At 44.7% G+C, this 20356-nt stretch overlaps 1 protein-coding gene across 2 annotated transcripts in view; it reads left to right on the forward strand.

Moving 5' to 3' along the window:
* Positions 1 to 20356, forward strand: part of GOLGA4 (golgin A4) — a 238344-nt gene that overhangs the window by 19815 nt on the left and 198173 nt on the right. For both annotated transcript variants that reach the window (XM_066585713.1, XM_066585714.1), the window contains 5 exons: positions 4329 to 4382; positions 6992 to 7306; positions 9561 to 9608; positions 15287 to 15343; positions 16492 to 16590. In XM_066585713.1, coding sequence (XP_066441810.1) covers positions 4329 to 4382; positions 6992 to 7306; positions 9561 to 9608; positions 15287 to 15343; positions 16492 to 16590 — 573 coding nt within the window. The remainder of the gene's footprint in view (positions 1 to 4328; positions 4383 to 6991; positions 7307 to 9560; positions 9609 to 15286; positions 15344 to 16491; positions 16591 to 20356) is intronic.

Consider the following 20356-nt stretch of genomic DNA (forward strand, 5'->3'; position numbering starts at 1 on the left):
GGAACATCAACTGATCTTCCCTGTGCTATTGGGGGAATAAAAGAATGCAGGCTATCTATAAGCAGAGAGATGGTGAGGGAACACATAGCTAACTTGAATGAATTCAAGTCTCATGGTCCAGATGAATTACATCCTAGGATACTAAAGGAAGCAGCGGAGGTAATTGCTGAGCCACTCTCCAAAATCTTTGACAATTTCTGGAGAACAGGAGAAGTCCCAGAAGATTGGAAAAGGGCAAATGTTGTCCCTATCTTCAAAAAAGGGAAGAACGTGTACTAAGGACACTACAGGCCTGTGAGCCTGACTTCTATGCCGGGAAAGATCTTTGAACAAATTATTAAACAGCATGTATGTAAGTACTTGGATAAAAATGGAGTAATTAACCAGAACCAGCATCGGTTTGTAACAAACAATTCATGCCAGACGAATCTAATTTCCTTCTATCACTGACTGGGTTGATCAGGTAAATGCAGTGGATATAGTTTACCTTGAACTCAGTAAAGCATTTGACGAAGTATCTCATATCATATTTATTTTAAAAAATGACTAAATATGGGATTGACAAGGCAATTGTCAGGTGAATTCACAACTGGCTGAGTGATTGTACTGAAAGAGTAGTCATAGGTGGCTGCACATCCAAGTGGAAGAATATATCAAGTGGGGTACCACAAGGCTCTGTCCTAGGCCCAGAAGTGTTCAACATTTTTATAAATAATCTGGAGGAGGGAATTGATGGGAAACTAATCAAATTTGCTGACGACAAACAGCTAGGAGAGGAGGGATAGCTAACACTAGGTAAGAGAGAGATTAATCAAAAAGATCTAGAAAAGCTTGAACAGTAGGTCGTGACCTATCAGAATGGTATTTTACAAGGAGAAAGGCAAAGTCCTACATCTGGGCAAGAAAAATGAAAAAAAGCACATACAGAATGGGAGGAATTGGGCTAAGCAGCACATGTGAAAAAGACTTGGGTATACTAATAGATCATAGACTGAACATGAGTCAACAATGCGATGCAGCAGCCAAGAAGGCAAACCCGATTCTAGGATGTATTAAGAGAAGCATAGAGTCTAGATCATGTGAGGTAATTATCCCCCTCTCTTCTTCCTTAGTCAGACCTCATCTGGAGTACTGTGTCCACTTCTGGGCACCTCACTTTAAAAAAGACCTAAACAAACTGGAGCAAATTCAGAGAAGTTACCAAGATGCTGAGCAGTCTGCAAATCATATCCTATGAGGAAGGGTTAAAGGATCTGGGAATGTTTAGCTTGCAAAAAAGAAGGCTGAGAGGAGACTTAATAGCGGTCTACAAAAATCTGAAGGGCTGTCACAGTGCAGAGGGATCAGCCCTATTATCATTTGCACAAGGAAAGACTAGAAGCAATGGGATGAAACTGAAAGGGAGGAGACACAAATTAGATATTCGAAAAAAAACCCTTCTTGACAGTGAGGGTGATCAATGAGTGGAACAGGTTACCATGGGAGTTCCCTCCAACTCTATCATTCTATGATTCTGTGTGAGTAAGGCATTAGAAACATCAACGCTTGGAGTGGTCAGTGGCAAAAGAAAACCTCGCCGCCAAAGAACGCTCTGGCTTCATACTATCAAAGCTGATGCAAACGATATAACTGAAAAAAGCTGTACAAAACAGAACAGCATGGAGAGGGCGATCCGTAAAGTCCCAGTCAGCCCTGACTAAACAGAGAAAGATATACGAAGTTTAATAGCAACCTGACACTTCCTGCTCTGTATCAGTTATGTCAACTCAATGTTACCACAAAGTATTACAATAAGAAGGGACACCTGTGTACAGGTAACACGGAATCCACCATGCATGCTGCAGGCTTGGTAAATGACCCTACCGTTGTGCCATGTTCTCCTCAGTGCTGTCTACCGAACATGACTTATCTGAGCGGTCAGGAGGGCAGGGTAGCCCTACTTTTTAATGTAATTGTGGAGGAAGGGACACCTGGGCTCAGCTAATGTGATTGGAGGACGGCTGGCTGTTAATGGAGGTGTATTTTAAATTATACTGCAGAAGGGGATGAACATGTTGCGGCCTGCTGCATGCGCGCAATGCTGTGGGTACTTGCTGCGTGGCGCCAATCCCGATACACTATCTTGGCATGTATGCGCACATAATACATGTCAATATAGTGCATGCTGCAATTTTTTTCGTGCAAGTAACATACATGTGGGAAAAATTGCAGGTTTGAGTGGCCCAATACAAATCAATGGGCTATAGGTATCATGTGTTGTGCGTGGGAATACTGCACACGGAGTATGACCGGCCTTATACTGGGGGTGAAACTTGGCATGTGAAGATGTAATTAATGATATAGTATTGGTTTTTTTAAATGTTTTTATTTTCTTTTTTTTGTACTTTAATTTGGTGACCAACTTTTTCAGTTTAGAAGTCAATGGTTCCTGAGTAGCTTCAGTCTGCAGCGCTGATATACAGTCCTCTGAATGAGTTGATGAGGTGGAAGCACAGTTATACTAAACGATCTATCATGAAGTGACACAAGGTGGACACGATCCCAATGGCTCCTGTTACTTGCTGCGCTTTTGTCACGAGTCCCACGCCTGTGCGTGAGCTGCTTGCGTATATTGTTGCTCAGCTGATGCTCTTCAATAAATGATGCCCACCTTGTTGTATGATAGATTTCCAGACACTAATAAATGTATTGCATGGGTGAGAGGGAGATGTTAGTTCTCAAAAACCAAGTAAACTGGCATGAGAAACATGTACCTTGTCGGTACTGACCAACTCACTGAAAAGACGTGTGTGTATGAAGACTTCTGCTCGGGCTTCACGCTGTTTACCCCCTAGTTTAGTTTATAACAGTAGGAGTTTGTGCATTTATGTATACAGAACTATTATTTTTCATATTAAGCCATGTATTTCTTATTTTTTTTACAAATCTATATAGCAGGGTAATCCCAGACAAGTGAATGCCCGTCTTTGCTCCATTCAGTTCAGTGGAACCAACAGACATGCAGTACAGGCGCACAACTATTTGGCTTTCCCAGTACACACCCTTGGGGATACACAAGGGCTGCATTCTCTGGATCATTGGACGTCTCAACGGTGAGACCCTCATTGATCAACAAGTTATCCCCTCTTCTTTGTTTAGGGGAAATATTTTTATTGGTGGGACAACCCCTTTAAAGTAGATTACAGTTAAGGATCCACCCGTCATCAGGTCCCCCATGCGTTAAAACCACCAATCGGCGGTTACACTCCTGTCTCCATACCCCTCTTGTTTCCTGCCGTCACCGCTGGTCTCTGCTGTCTTTGTTTTACAGGCTGTGGCAGCCAATTACAGCGCTGAGCCATAAATGCAGATAGATTCTGGTTGACTACAGCCTGTAAAGTGGCTGCACAAGGGCGACTGGCAGAGCACAAGCAAGAAGACGTGGGTAACTGCTGATTTTATTTTAACGTATGGGGGAACCTGGCGATGGGTTTTCTTAACTTGGACAATCGCTTTAATAGTTATTCCGAACACACATGAGCATTTACAACCAATTTGTTTAAATTCAGTCACCCCCTGAGGCCTACATGGTGGCTGCTTGACCAACACCTATCTTATGGTGCCGGGCTGCTTATCTTCATGCAATCAGAAGTTTGGATGAATTAAAATCCAAGCCATCTACCGCCTAGCTTCCACCAACACAATGTAATCTGCTAACGACCAGCTTCAGACGAGTGTGCTGAATATGCCTGTGTTTCTGCTCTAAGTATAAGATTTCTGTATACAGCCAGGCTCACAGGAGCATGTGGGCTGCAGTATATACTCTGGCTGGGGCTGTCCCATTACCATGTACTATCTTGGCATGTAGGCGCGTGTAATACAAGCCAAGATAGAACATGCTGCGTTATTTCTTAAGTACATGATTTACACAATTCATGTGAGCGACAACATGGCCGCCTATCCAAAGAAAAATTGCATCAACAGCACAATGGATATAAACCCAATTCACGGGAGGCAGACTCTGCACAGCCAATTCTACAGAATGAACTCCACTTCTCCAATCGTAGGCAACATGGCCGCCTATGGCATATTGGTACAACATATTACGCGTGCAAAATACAATAATCATACTTACATGTGAGACAGCCCTAAGAGATTTCATACCTACATTTTCGTATATTTTGCATGTTTCCTGTATACATTATGCATTAAACTCCTATAAAGATAATTAGTAATAATTTTGGTTTTGCAAATCTAACGGACAAAATAATTTTTCAGTGAAACTAATAGACCCAGTTAACCCTGTGTTGTACCTGTACGAATATTTGATTTTCCTTATTTTCAATCAGAATGCATCCAAGTCTGCAGACGGCATGAACGGAAGTGATCCAGGCTCCAACCAGGTAAGCTCTATGTGTATTTTAGCTTTTACATGAGACTTAGGCCTCATGTTCGCGGGGACAGATCCGCAGCCCATCACCTACACGTGATCCGCGCCCCATAGGAATGCATTGGACACCCGCAGGTAATTAAATACATGCGGATGTCATTTTCCACACGGATTGCGTGTGCGGGAAACCGCCTGCAGCATGCTCCATTTTAGTGTGGGTCTACCGCAGGCTTCTATTAAAGCCTGTGGAAGCTGTCAGGATTCGCGGCAGACCCGCAGGCTGAATTCCTGCTCTCCGGCGCGGGAGTTCAAAAGAAAAAAAAAAGTGCACGGCGCATGCACGCGGCACGCTCCTGGCGTGACGAGCACATCCGCCGCGCCGAAGAAAGAAGATCCAGCCGCGACGGAGGGCAGATCCGCAGCAGCCGGACAGGCGAGTAATTGTTAATTTTTAGGCCTCGTGTCCGTGGGAAAGGAGGGACCCGCTGCGGGATTCTGCATGGAAAATCCGCGGCGGGCATCATTTTCCCTGTGGAAGTGAGGCCTTAGTGTTTTTTCACCTTTAAACACCATTTAACAGCTTTTATATGTAGAATTAATTTGCATACAATTAAAGGGGTTGTCCCGCGAAACAAAGTGGGGTTATACACTTCTGTATGGCCATATTAATGCACTTTGTAATGTACATTGTGCATTAATTATGAGCCATACAGAAGTTATTCACTTACCTGTTCCGTTGCTAGCGTCCCCGTCTCCATGGTGCCGTCTAATTTTCAGTGTCTAATCGCCCGATTAGACGCGCTTGCGCAGTCTGGTCTTCTCCCTTCTGAATGGGGCCGCTCGTGCCAGAGAGCGGCTCCTCGTAGCTCCGCCCCGTCACGCGCCGATTCCAGCCAATCGGGAGGCAGGAATTGGCAATGGACCGCACAGAAGACCTGCGGTCCACCGAGGGTGAAGATCCCGGCGGCCATCTTCGCAAGGTAAGTAAGAAGTCACCGGAGCGCGGGGATTCGGGGAAGTACTATCCGTTTTTTTCTTTAAACCCCTGCATCGGGTTTGTCTCGCGCCGAACGGGGGGGCTATTGGAAAAAGAAAAACTCTGTTTCGGCGCGGGACAACCCCTTTAAGTAATTTGTACTGACCTTGAATTACACCTTTTATAATAGTCCTGAGCGACATTGATTTACAGACTTCAGGGCTGAACTCTCGCTACATTTCTTGCTGATATGGTGTATTGTGTTCTACAAAATTTCCTTTTTACATCAAGCACAACGCTGTAAACTGATATAGGGAAGACAAAACCTCCCTGCATAAGAGGCGCTCCATTAAAGAGTATCTGCACTTAGACTTCAGAGCACTCCTGCTCCATTGGCTGGTTTTCAGCTTCTTCTGGCAGCTGAAGATGGCCTTTATAGCTGTATGTGTCTATCTTCATCCATCAGAAGGAGCTGAAAACTGCTGATGGAGCAGGAGCTCTCCGAAGTTCAAGTACAGATACTTTAACAAACAGAGCGCCACCCTTGTTCATAAAAGCCAAAAAGTAGGAGGTAAACTGGACGATGCCTCTTGTAGATGGTCAGTGAGAGGTATAACCTGGGATCTTTTACAATCAAGAGTGCAGAGGGATAGTGGTAGTCAACAGTAGAGGAAAACGCTGTCCCTAAGAACATGGAGAGGAATCTGTGGACTAATGCCCCCAGGGGCGGTGACAAATAAAAGAAAAAAGTAACTCCTACGCTCAGGGTGATCCGTTGTGGTAGAAAAACAGGAGAGAAAAATTGACAGTTTGTAAAATGCATACAAATAAATAAGAAAAGCATTTGTAAACTTTTCTTATTTACTTGTATCCATTTTACAAACTGTCAATTTTTCTCTCGTGTCTTTCTTTTTGCCTCTACTTTTATTGTTTATTCTATTCATCCCTATTGGAATGTTTTTACACTAACTACCTTGTGCTTGAGAAAGGAGCACCTCAGCTCTGAAACGCATTGCACTGATGTCTTGAGCTCTGTATAAATGTGTTTACTTTACCACAGAGAGCCCTGTCATCTTCAGGCCGTACAGACCCTACAAGTCCATACACCCACACGTGTTCCGCTTAGGCAGTCACAGTTGGTACCGCACGAATCACCCTGAGCGCAGGAGTTACTTTTTTACCCTTGTTCATAGGATTCAGTGCGGTATTGCAGCTCAGCTTTTGCTCATTACCCGACACAACCCACAAACAGGAGTGGCTCTGTATTTGGAAGTTATCGGCCATGTTTTTCCAACCCTGGACCCCTTTAATGGTGTTTTTGACACGTTCGTCGACTTTTCTGATTACAGCTAATGGAATATGGGAATGCCACTCTAAACTATGAAAATAGGCAAAAACTCTAAATCAGTGCAAGAAGTAATGCAAAGCATTTACAAACCTAGAAATTCTGTCAGCTACTTTTATCCCTATGAGCTGAGCTTTTTGAGTCCGATGTGTGAGTGTTATACTTGCCTCCTTCCATCGTTCCCTCAGTGCATTGAGTGTTGCTGCTAATTAGTCTGCCTGTTCTAAAATTGATGTTGGGTTAGCTTGCAATGAATTGAAGAGTCTGCTATTTTTGACACATTTAATGTTCATTATTGCAGAAGAACGAACCTCAGTCTTTTGCACAAAAGCTTCAGCTACGCGTCCCTTCAATGGAGTCACTATTTCGAAGCCCAGTAAAGGAAACCTTGTTCCGATCTCCATCCAAAGAATCGCTTGTAAGAAGCAGTTCGCGTGAGTCATTAAATCGGATTGATGGCGACATTTCGGTGCCTGTGTTTGATCCTCCTTCAGATATTGAAAGTGAAGCAGAAGATGCTTTAGGAAGTCATGAAGGACTCACTAAGGAACAACTTTTCCATCGACTACATAGGATGGATAAGAGCTTGAGCAACTACCGTGGGAAATATTCTGAGGTAAGACCATTACTATGATAATGTTATTAACCCCTTCCCGCTCCAGGACGTACCGTTACGTCCTGGGAGCCTGGTACTTCCCGCAACAGGACGTACCGGTACGTCCTGGGGATAGCGCGGGATCACATAAGATCCCGTGCTATCCCGCAGCGGGAGCCGGCTGTCACTCACAGCCGGCGTCCTGCTGCAACAGCGGGGGGGCATCAGAGATGCGCCGCCCCGCTGTTAACCCCTTCCCTGCCGCGATCTAAGTAGATCGCGGCAGGGAAAGAGTTCACAGAGGGATCGCGATCCTTCTGTGTCTCCGGCCGGCTTTCGCGATGTCATCGCGAGAGCCCGGCCTGTCGCCATGGCAACAGGACGCCAGACACTGGCGTCCTGTATTGCCTGTGCCTATAATCGCTGTATAGGCGGTAAGGCATGGGAGAGCAGTAGCTCTGCCATGCCTTATCACAGCGATCATAGGCATAGTGCTGCAAGTCCCTCAGAGGGACTCAAATAGTGTAAAAAAAAGAAAAGAAAAATGTAAAAAAAAAAAAGTAACAAAAACCCTTTTTTTATGCTTTTTCTAATATTAGCATAAAAAAAGGGGAAAAAAATGAAAACCCCACATATTTGGTATTGACGTGTCCGTAATGACGTGTACAAAAAGTTGAACACACTTCATTTTGTACGACAAAAAGCGTTAAAAAAAAAAAGCTAAAAAACAGAGGCAAAATGCTAATTTTTAGCATTTTGCCTCCCAAAAAGTGCAATAAAAGTGATCAAAAAAGCCGTACATTCACCAAAATGGTACCAATAAAAACTACAGCTCGCCTCGCAAAAAATAAGCCCTCATAGAGCTCCGTACATAAAAAAAAAAAAAAAAGTTACAGGACTTTGAATGCAGCTATAGAGAAAAAAAAAAGATTTCCAAAAAAAAAGGGGGTTTTATTGCAAAAAAGTGTAAAAACCTAAAAAAATATAACAATTTTGGTATCGTTGTAACTGTACCGACCCGCAGAAAAAATTTTGTGTCATTTATGCTGCATGATTAACGCTGTAAAAAAAAAAGAAAAAGAAATCTATGGCAGAATTGATGCGGTTTATCTCCATGTTATCATAAAAATTTTTTTTTTTAAATTTTACGATATTGTCTACGTACCCAAAAGTGGCACCGATAAAAACTACAGCTCGCCACGCAAAAAACAAGCCCTTATACGGCCGCGTCCACGGAAAAATAAAAAAGTTATGGCTTTTGAAAAATGGAGATGGAAAAATACGAAAAAATCACTTGGTCCTCAACGCCAAAATAGGCCATGTCATTAAGGGGTTAAAGAGTCTTCAAACTGCTTTGGTGGATACATCTACTGCCAGCCTAGAATCTTGGGGAGAACAACATTTAAATTCTTGTGGAAACTTTTTGATACTTTTCTTATTTTATTATTTATCTTCATGTGGAAGTACAGTCCTTTTGTAATGTGTTACATAGGTCACCCCAGAAATTTTATTGTCACGGTTTCCAGGATGGACTTTTGACAGCGCAGTTGGTTTTTGCAGTTCCACATCACTCTCTTAAACAAATTTGATAAACCCCTTGTTTTCACATTCTCTAGTTCAAGCATGCTTTCTGATAACGTGGCCCAGTACTTGGAGCCTTCTTCCATATCGGCTTCACGAGTGGAGCCTTCCTTTCCTGTTCTCTCTCAACCCACTATACTTCATGGTCCCGAGACTGAAAATGATGACTTACTGTATCCCTTTAAATCAAAAGACATCAGTTATAGCAGATTTGGACATCATATGGGAAAAGGGTTGTCATCACGTTACATGAAGGCCTGTTCGCACAGGATGCTTGGCCAAATGAATGTTCGCATAAATGTTTGTTCCCTATCGTTGCCTAGCAATGAACAACACAACAATCATCAAACAAACGAGCAAAATGCTCTGTTGGCTGATTTTTCACCTTTTCTGTGCACATAAAAATGATCATATGTCTGCAGCACATCCATCCGTGTAACAAGAGATGTGCGTTTGACGTTAATTGGAATTGACAGTTATGTGACTGATCATGAGTTGCGATTATTCATGTGGCTTCTCCTCCCCAACAATTGCCCAGTATAAAAAGTATTAACGAGCACCAATTGACTTGGTATATCATTGATCGATTCTCATTCTGGGTAATTTACCTACCCTTGTCAATGGACCCAAAGTCACATGTTGTTTTGTCAGTTAACTCTGTAGGTGATTTAAACGTTAACTTTTTTCATTTCAGTTAGTCACCGCATATAGAACGGTTCAGAGAGACAAAGAAAAACTGCAGGTGAGTTTTAATCTGTTTGCATTGTGTAACATAATATATTAGGCTGCAAGAAGACAACGTCCATCTAGTTCAGCCTATTTCCACCACCCCTTGTTCATCTGGAGGAAGGCAAAAAAAACCCCCAATGAAGCAGAAGTCAATTTAGCCCACTTAGGGGGAAAAAATTCCTTCCTGACTCCATAGTGGCAATTAGAATAATCCCTGGATCAACATTTTAAGAGGTTTTTGGCTTTTGCAGAACTAAATTGGTAATTAAAGCCTCCTAAATATAATAATAATCTTTATTTGTATAGCGCAAGCATATTCCGCAGCGCTTGCATAGACAGGGGGAATACAGAAAGACAAAAGTACAAAAAATTTCAGAACAACTGTTACAATCTTAATCAGTTGATGGAAACAATAGGGGTGAGGGTCCTGCTCCAAACTAGCTTACATACTACAAGTAATGGGGTGATACAGAAGGTAAAATGGCTGGAGATGTGCACAGTATGGCGAGGGTGGAGAGTGAGGGATGCTATATACAGTCAATGGTCAGTCATTTAGCCATGTGACGGCAGGATCAGTATGACTGCAGAAGGGGTTTATGACGGCTAGCAGGGATTGCAGTCAGTAGGTCAGGGAGCATGTTATCAGGCGGCGTATAGAGGAGTTTGTTTAGAGAATGCGGTATGCCTCCCCGAAGAGGTGTGTTTTTTAGAGCACGCCTGAAGTTCTGCGAGTCCGGGATTGCTCGGGTATCCTTTGGTAGTGCGTTCCAGAGGACTGGTGCTACTCTGGAGAAGTCTTGGAGGCGGGAGTGAAAAGTTCGAATTAGGGGGGTGTGCAGTCTGGTTTCGTTTGCCGAGCGGAGAGCCCGGGCTGGGTGATGGATTAAGATAAAGGAGGCAATTTAGGGGGGCGCTGCGCTGTGGAGGGCTTTGTAGCTAAAGGTAGTGAGTTTAAATTGAATTCTGTATTTAACGGGCAGCCAGTGCAGTGACCGGCACAGGGCAGAGGCGTCCGAGTAGCGGCTGGACAGGAAGATGAGCCTGGCTGCCGCATTCAGGATGGATTGGAGAGGGAAGAGTCTGGTGCAGGGGAGGCCGATCAGCACCGAGTTGCATTAATCGAGCCGTGAGTGGATGAGGGCAACAATAAGCGTTTTCAGCGTGTCTGTGGTGAGAAAACAGCGGATTCTTGTGATGTTCTTGAGGTGCAGCTGACAGGTTCCGGCCAGAGATTGAATGTAGGGGGTAAATGAGAGATCGGAGTCGAATATGACCCCAAGATGGAGATGTCAGGATGAGGTCGGTTAGTGGAGGGTGGAAATACCAGTAAGTCAGTTTTAGAGAGGTTTAGTTTTAGGTAGAGAGAAGACATAGTGTTAGAGACAGTGGACAGACAGTCAGTGATGTTTTGGAGGAAAGGTGCAGAGATGGTACGGGAAAAGGTCTATAGCTGGGTGTCATCAGCATAGAGGTGGTATTGGAGGCCAAATCTCCTGATGGTTTGTCCAACAGGGGTTGTGTAGATAGAGAAAAGGAGGGGGCTAAGGACCGAGCCTTGGGGGACCCCAACAGCAAGTGCAAGAGAAGGAGAGGTAGAGCCAGTAAAGGAGACGCTGAAAGAGTGGTCAGATAGGTAGGAGGAGAACCAGGAGAGAGCAGTGTCCTTTAGGTCGATGGAGCGAAGCATACTGAGGAGTTGTTTGTGGTCAGTGTCAAATGCTGCGGAGAGGTCGAGGGAGGATCAGTAGGGAGTAATCACCCCTTGATTTGACTGTCAGTAGGTCGTTTGATACCCTTGTAAGGGCAGTTTCTGTCGAGTGTTGTGGTTGGAAGCCAGACTGTAGGGGGTGGAGGAGAGAGTTCTCTGATAGATAGCTTAATAGATGGGAGTAAACCAGCAGTTCTAGTAGTTTGGAGATGAAGGGGAGGTTTGAGATGGGTCGGTAGTTGGCAACATCAGTCACGTCAAGAGTCTGCTTCTTTAGCAGTGGGGATATGATGGCGTGTTTGAAAGATGCCAGAGGTCAGAGAGAGGTTGAATATAGTGGTGAGATGGGAGATGACCACTGGGGAGAGGGATCGGAGGAGGTGTGAGGGGAGAGGGTCGCTAGCGCAGGTGGGTGGGGTGAGCAGAGAAGAGCAATTTCGAGACTTCTTCCTCTGTCGTTGGTCTGAGTACAGACAGTGAGCAGGAGCTAGATGCAGTGCTGACAAGACTAGGGTCAGGGCTAGTCTGGGATTGGGAAGTTATTTCTTGACGGATGTCATCAATTTTCTTTTTGATCCGTCACAGGGGGCTGCGGTTTAGGGCTGAGAAGGGAGTGAAAAGTATCAAAGAGCCGTTTAGGGTTGTGCGATAATGAGGAGACGAGAGAGGTGAAGTAGACTTGTTTGGCATGATGGAGGGAGAGGTTGTAGATTCTGAGCATGCATTTGTAGTGGAAAAAGTCTGCGGATGTTTGCGACTTCCTCCACAGCCGTTCAGCACTTCTAGAGCACCGCCGGATGAAGTGCGTTTGAGGCGTTAGCCAGGGTTGCCGCGTTCTACATCGGATGGCTTGGAGCCTGGGGGGGCGCCGCTTCATCTGGGGCATGTTTGAGAGCGGTGTTGTAGCGATCGGCAGCCAGATTGGGGCAGGAGAGAGATAGGGGACAGAGAGGACTGTAGGGACTCTGCAAAGTCTTGGGTGTGAATGGCCTCAAAGTTCCTGTAGGTATGGTAGGTAAGTGGGTGTGGAGAGATGTTAGGGAGCGTGACAGCGAAAGAGAGGAGGTTCTGATCTGAGAGCGGGAGAGGGGAGTTAGTGAAGTTGAAAGCAGAGCAGAGCCGGAGGAAGACCAGATCCAGAATATTGCCATCCCTGTGAGTGGGAGAGGCTGTGAGTTGAGAGAGACCAAGGGAGGAGGTGAGCGAAAGAAGCTGAGAGGCAGATGGGGAGTTGGGGTCATTAGTGGGGATGTTAAAATTGCCTAAGATGAGGGCTGGGATTTCGCAGGAAAGGAAGTGGGGGAGCCAGGCGGCAAAGTGGTCCAAAAACAGGCGAGCAGCACCTGGGGGGCGGTAGATAACTGCTACTCGCATGGACAGTGGGCGGAAAAGCCGTAGCGTATGTACCTCCAATGATGGAAAAGTGAGAGAGTACAGCGGGGATGACCTGGTAAGTACATTTTGGGGAGAGAAGAGCCACGCCTGTCATCTGGTCTCGGGGGTATGGGAGAACTGCAGGCCATTGTAAGACAGTGCAACAGGGGAAGCCGTGTCAGACTGCTGTATCCACGTTTCTGTGAGAGCGAGCAGATTTAAAGATTTGGCAGTAAAATGGTCGTGGATGGTGGGGAGTTTATTATATGCTGACTGGCAATTCCAAATATACTTTACTGGCCTTCCCCATGTAGAATAGCACTTTAAGAAAAAATTAAAAGTCCCACGCTATATCCTAATTATATTCAAATGGTCCAATGAACATACACTACCGTTCAAAAGTTTGGGGTCACCCAAACAATTTTGTGTTTTCCATGAAAAGTCACACTTATTCACCACCATGCGTTGTGAAATGAATAGAAAATAGAGTCAAGACATTGACAAGGTTAGAAATAATGATTTGTATTTGAAATAACATTGTTTTTACATCAAACTTTGCTTTCGTCAAAGAATCCTCCTTTTGCAGCAATTACAGCATTGCACACCTTTGACATTCTAGCTGTTAATTTGTTGAGGTAAGCTTGAGAAATTGTACCCCACGCTTCTAGAAGCATCTCCCACAAGTTGGATTGGTTGGATGGGCACTTCTGGCGTACCATACGGTCAAGCTGCTCCCACAACAGCTCAATGGGGTTCAGATCTGGTGACTGCGCTGGCCACTCCATTACCGATAGAATACCAGCTGCCTGCTTCTGCTGTAAATAGTTCTTGCACAATTTGGAGGTGTGTTTAGGGTCATTGTCCTGTTGTAGGATGAAATTGGTTCCAATCAAGCGCTGTCCACTGGGTATGGCATGGCGTTGCAAAATGGAGTGATAGCCTTCCTTATTCAGAATCCCTTTTACCCTGTACAAATCTCCCACCTTACCAGCACCAAAGCAACCCCAGACCATCACATTACCTCCACCATGCTTAACAGATGGCGTCAGGCATTCTTCCAGCATCTTTTCATTTGTTCTGCGTCTCACAAACGTTCTTCTTTGTGATCCAAACACTTCAAACTTGGATTCATCCGTCCACAACACTTTTTTCCAGTCTTCCTCTGTCCAATGTCTGTGTTCTTTTGCCCATCTTAATCTTTTTCTTTTATTGGCCAGTCTCAGATATGGCTTTTTCTTTGCCACTCTGCCCTGAAGCCCAAAATCCCGCAGCCGCCTCTTCACTGTAGATGTTGACACTGGTGTTTTGCGGGTACTATTTCATGAAGATGCCAGTTGGGTACCTGTGAGGTGTCTGTTTCTCAAACTAGAGACTCTAATGTGCTTATCTTCTTGCTTAGTTGTGCAACGCGGCCTCCCACTTCTTTTTCTACTCTGGTTAGAGCCTGTTTGTGCTGTCCTCTGAAGGGAGTAGTACACACCGTTGTAGGAAATCTTCAATTTCTTAGCAATTTCTCGCATGGAATAGCCTTCATTTCTAAGAACAAGAATAGACTGTCGAGTTTCAGATGACAGTTCTCTTTTTCTGGCCATTTTGAGCGTTTAATTGACCCCACAAATGTGATGCTCCAGAAACTCAATCTGCTCACAGGAAGGTCAGTTTTGTAGCTTCTGTAACGAGCTATACTGTTTTCAGATGTGTGAACATGATTGCACAAGGGTTTTCTAATCATCAATTAGCCTTCTGAGCCAATGAGCAAACACATTGTACCATTAGAACACTGGAGTGATAGTTGCTGGAAATGGGCCTCTATACACCTTTGTAGATATTGCACAAAAAACCAGACATTTGCAGCTAGAATAGTCATTTACCACATTAGCAATGTATAGAGTGCATTTGTTTAAAGTTAGGACTAGTTTAAAGTTATCTTCATTGAAAAGTACAGTGCTTTTCCTTCAAAAATAAGGGCATTTCAATGTGACCCCAAACTTTTGAACGGTAGTGTACCTGAACTGCTCTGGCCCCATGCTGTTTCCTTTGTAACCCAAGCGGCTATATTAGTCCTGATATAGTGCTGCAATGGGTGAAACCTAGTGGTGCGTTCCCTTTAACATAACATGAGGCTAGAGTAATAGAATTGTGATCATGTAAATTAGTAATATATGGGGCTATACTTGGTTTAGAACTGTTGATGAAGGTTGAAGTGGTTGTAGGCTTCGCTTTCTATACTCTGTCAATAAGCTCCGGATCTGGGTGACATCTACGGAGTTCTTAGTACTGATTCTATCAATACACCAGATTGAAGGATTGGGAGAAAAGTGAGTAAATTAGATTATCCTGCAGCAGGAGATCCATTGCAACTGAGTTTTAGGATTACATTGGTGGAAGGTTGAGCAAGATTTGCTGTTTAGACATGTGATAATTGTCATATAAAATGTCGAATTCTGCATTTTTTTGCCCACTTTTTTTTTTTCCGGCAGACCGGTCTGTAGTTTGAATATATTGACAGCACCAACCATGGTGTCTGATTTAAATCCTGAAAGTCCTACCCCTAGAACATGCCTCATCTTTTGCCTTAACTTTGTTTTCTATTTGTTTTCTCTTTTCAGTCCATTTTGAGCCAGAGTCAGGATAAGGCTTTAAGGAGAATTGGAGAATTGCGCGAGGTAAGTTTCAGCCCTCGGTCTTTAGTAAATAAACGAGGGTAAGTCAAGAATTGTCTGCACTCTCACTGTACAATTTATTTTAACGAACTTTCAGAAAAGACAAATACATTATTTATCTGCATTATTTCCCTGATTTTCAGTACACTTTGTCGGTTTGTCAACAAGCTTTGTTATTCCCTCATTAAAAAATGTTTTGGGCTCGGCTTCAAGTGACGAATGCCTCACTGTCTCCACCTCTTCATCAGACGTGACTATTTGTCCTCTTAAGGCTTCTTTCAGGGGAGCAAACTGTTGATAGTCCGATAATGCAGCCTAAAGAAGTTTTACTATAACTGGATAATTTTTGACCTCATAGCTAGACAAATCCTAAAGGGATTTGCACTGCAGTTGCACTCTTAAGTTTCACAGTCTTATTTTTTACCCTGTGAGAAAGTTTGCATGCAGTGCTACCTGCCAGTAGTGAAGTTTTATTTAGCCATTTGGCCTTTTTTAATAAGGCCAATTATATGTGAATTAGGCTGCTAGATTGTCAAATGGTATTGCTTAACATCAACGAGCACATTACTGTCAAAGCCTAGCCTAAGGTTATTCATGCTGTTCGTATCAGTATGAAGAAATCGCACAAACTAGTACTGGTGAATGGATGAATAGTGTAGCATGCGAATTGCAAAAGTAGCAACATTAAGCTTTAGGGTGTTCTCTTATCCCAAAGCTCTTGTACCAGGTTAGCAACTACTGCTGCATTTAGAAGCGATGCATTGAGTGAAAATGCTTTTTATAAGAAACCTATCATGTCTCCACAGTACCATAAACTAAGTTATGATGCTGTTGGGGGACGTGAATGATTATAGGGAGCTGGGTAGTATATATTTATTTTTTTTACTTACCCGCTCCCATGATTCAGCGGTGTCCCCTCTGTAACCGTCGCCTGGCACAAAAATCTGACTCTGACTTTCAGAGTCCCATGCACGCGCTGTACTATGCAAGTCTATGGGAGAGCACATACATGGGAATAGCTGCGTTGTACAACCATGTAATATTTTGGAATTGGTGTGCAATCACTTGGTTAAGAGTGTCCTATGTAAATGTATACTTTTATAAACTCAGAGATTAACAAGGACACTTTTTCTGTTGATTATTTCAAATAGGAACTTCAAATGGATCAGCAAGCCAAGAAACACCTGCAGGAAGAATTTGATGCATCTCTGGAGGAAAAAGACCAGTTAATTAGTGTTCTGCAAACTCAGGTAATTGCCAGGAGCATCAGGTGAATGGTACTTTAAGGCTGCGTTCCCACGGGACGGAAATCTAGCGGAGTGTCTGCAGCGGGACCGCACAGACATTCCGCAAGTTCTTCACAGCGGAAAGGCAGCTTCAGAACCCGCACCTTTTGGTGAGGTTTGGAAGTGGCTTTTCCACCTCTATTTCACTGCGGTAATCTCTCCCCATAGAGAGAGGAGAGCCTGCAGTGGAAACGGTGATACAATTGACATGCTACGACTTTGAATTCCGCACGGCATGTCAGTTTCAGTGCTGCTTGGCTGCAGCGTACTGTTCAACGTGTAGACAACATTTTTGCAAATCTCGTCCACTTTGCTACTTAGTCTCGGGCTTAAGATTCCAGGCGGAATTTCCGTACGGAAAGTCTGCACGAAAATTCCACTTCAATTTCGCCCCATCTAAATCCAGCCTGTTTTGATCATTCTTGCAGACACTTTTATGTGAATTTTATTAAATCAAACATATCCTGTGCTGTTTTTTTTTCTGTAGCTTGTATGTATATCTTACAATACAGGCTGCTCAATCCCATTCACTGTCTATTCCACCAGATAAACTTCCAGTTGGGACATCCTCTAGATCCCCTGCTCTTCTGACCTTAAATATACTTGTCTCCTGCCAATATTTAAAGTGATTTACAGGCGTAAATGCAACAAATCGCGATGGTACTTTTGTTGCATGACTAAAACAAGAATCGACAACATGAACATAATGTTCGGGGACCACCGACCAAAATTAGAATAGTCAGAAAATAGACCCTACATACTTCGTTATAAACTCCAACAGTGGTGCGTTCGGATATTCCGGTCAGTTGTGCAGCTTTTTTCTCAGAGGTAAGCAATGTGTAGCCCCTTTTACAGACAAATGTGTAACTTTTTAAATGAAAAGCCCTTTTTTTCCAGTCGTCTCCACGACCGCACCACTTGAGATGGCCGCCTCCTGATAGGACAGGAACACACCGAAAGGTTAAACCTCCCCCTCTCCTACCTTCCTCAGTCGTCTTCCTGTTCTGCCTGGAGGCAGGATCAGTGAGAGGTGCTGGTGGAGACACCAGCAAAAAATAAGCAAGAAAGAAATGAAGAAAAGAAGCCTTACAATGGATCGGAGGGCGGTGGGCTTCAGCCTGCCCTCCCTTCCTGAGGATCGTCTCCCGGGACTCCACATGGGGTGGTTTACTCAGGCCAGATTCCTCCCACAGCGCCACATGGGGGGTTCAAAGTGGGGGCCATGGCTTCCTCCTCTGTTTGGTCATGGGCTCCTGCAAGACTGGTGCCGGCATAGAGGCCAGCGCGGCGATCTCAGGCTTCCTTAAGCGCTGAGGGATGGAGGGCGTCGTCACGTGACCGATGTGATGACGTCAGCGCGGCAGTGTCTCGCAACGCAAGGAGGGGGCGTGGCCAGGGCGCAAGAGGCGCCAAATTTTAAAATAAGAGGCATCTGAGAGAAGACTTGCTGGACGTTAAGATAAGCTTTACGGCTGCAGGCTTGGTGTCTCAAGAGTGACTGCAGCACTTGAGGAGTATGAGTGCTCCAGCACTGGACATTCCAGACCCAGGGGTGAAATCGGGGGTCTTAAGTAGCCCCTGGGGCAAAAAGCATATACATACTTGTTGCAAAGGTATTGTTATGCTTATTGTGGTATACCTCTATGTTTGTTGCCAGGGGGATAAAAAAGATGCCCCTCCCAAAACAAAAACAAAAAACTGCGCAGAATGCGAAAAGAGGTAGCCATCCACATACACTAAACCGCTGTGCAGGGCTTGCATAGCCAAGTTAGTTAAGGAGGAGTCGGCCATTAGCGCCCCTATAGTCCATAAAGATATTCTGACTCCGAAAAAAGTTCGGTAATTTCGGACTTTGAGGAGCAGCCAGCTCCTGAGGAATCCTCAGACGAAAACTACTATAAATATATTTTTTGCTTCACTAGAAGGACCTTTTGGAACTCCTAAAATCAGTGAGGGCCACCCTCAAGATGGAGAAGCCCAGGAGGCCTCGCACAATTCAGGACAAAATCTTGGGAGGATTAGGGGAAGGGCGTAGGCATACTTTCCCAGTCCGTGAAATTAATCCAGAAGGAATGGAATAAACTGGATGTAAGAAGCAGCCGCTAGTCTGCTCAGGCCCGAGGTAGCAACCACCTGTGTGGTTAGGGGTATGGTTGGAGCAATTGGAGCTTTATTTGTCCAACAAAACTCCAAGAGAACAGATCCTGGATTCACACCCGATCTTAAAGATGGCTACGAACTTTTTGGCAGACGCATCAGTGGAGACGGTGAAGCTCTCAGTACGAACAATGGCACTTTCCAACTCCGCTAGAAGGGTGCTGTGGCTAAAATCGTGGTCAGGTGACCTAACTTCTAAAAGCAAACTATACTCTCTCCCTTTCCATGGGCAATTTCATTTCGGTCCGGATTTGGACAAAATCCTAGAGTGAAAAAAGGGTTCCCGGAAGAAAAGCAGCAGAAAAGGAAAACCCTTTTTTGGGGCCCCAGCGCAACACTCTGAGCCCTACAAGGGTAAGGGCAAGACGGGCAGATGGAGCTACCCTAAAGGGAGTAAAGGGAGAGGCTTCCTCTTCAACCCTCACCAGGGGGACCCCGCCAAGCAGAATCCCTGATGCCATCCCAATCGGGGCAAGACTAAGGAGCTTTGCAGATCCATAGGCCCCAATCTGCGAGAGCTCCTGGATCCCCGAAATCCTACAACACAGATACTGAATAGAGCTGGTATCCCATCCCAAAAGAAAGTTTCTATCTACAGGGGGCTCATCACATCAGTTGCGTTTACTCCAACAAGGGGTTCGAGACCTGCTACATTTAATAGCAGTGTCTTCGGTACGTCAAAAAGAGGAATGTAAAGGTCATCACTCCAGGTTGTTTCTGAAAAAGAAACCTTGCAGGAGGTCGCGTATGATCATTAACCTAAAACCCCTGAACGCATACATCAGGTATCGGAGATTCAAAATGGAGTCGATATCCTCAGCGGTTAGGCTTATAGGAAAGGGGGTGTATATGGCATCCATAGATCTGAAGGATGCGTACTTCCACGTACCAATCCACGCCGATTCCCAAAAATTCCTCAGATTCGCGTTAAACATGGGGAGAGGAACAAAACACTTCCAATTCAGATGCCTCCCCTTCGGGATTTCATCAGTCCCCCCTGAATCTTCACGAAGAACATAGCAGAACTAGGGGCCTACTTAAGACAAAAATCAATCTCGATTGTGACTTCCTGGTCTTAGCAGAATCCAGGAAACTCCTAGTGGAACATCTGGCAACAACCCTTCAACTGCTCCAATTTCTGGTTGGGTAATAAATTGGGAGAAATTCAGTCTAAATCCCAGCAGGGAAAAATTGTTCCTAGGCTTTATGCTCAACTCAGAGAGCCAATGCTCCTTCCTTTCAGAATCAAAGGTCCAGGGAATTAACCCTTTCCAATCCAATGTCGGGCCTGCCCCGACATCATCATTTCCCTCCACAGCTCCGATGTTGGGACAGGCCCGACACTGCAGTCAGTGCAGGAGTGCATCTGCACCCGATCATCAGACACATCGGGTGCAGATGCACTCCTGCACTGATCCTCATCGAGGACCCCCGAGAAGAAGGCAGAAAGGGTTAAAAACCCTTTCTGCCTTCTTTTCACATTACATAGCGCTCAATTAGCGCTATGTAATGCAGAGAGATTCTGGCCGGCGATCATGTGACCGCTGGTGTTACCTGACCCCCAGTGGTCACA

Source organism: Eleutherodactylus coqui, chromosome 12 (genome assembly GCF_035609145.1).
Source record: "Eleutherodactylus coqui strain aEleCoq1 chromosome 12, aEleCoq1.hap1, whole genome shotgun sequence".
In the NCBI taxonomy this organism is placed as follows: domain Eukaryota; kingdom Metazoa; phylum Chordata; class Amphibia; order Anura; family Eleutherodactylidae; genus Eleutherodactylus; species Eleutherodactylus coqui.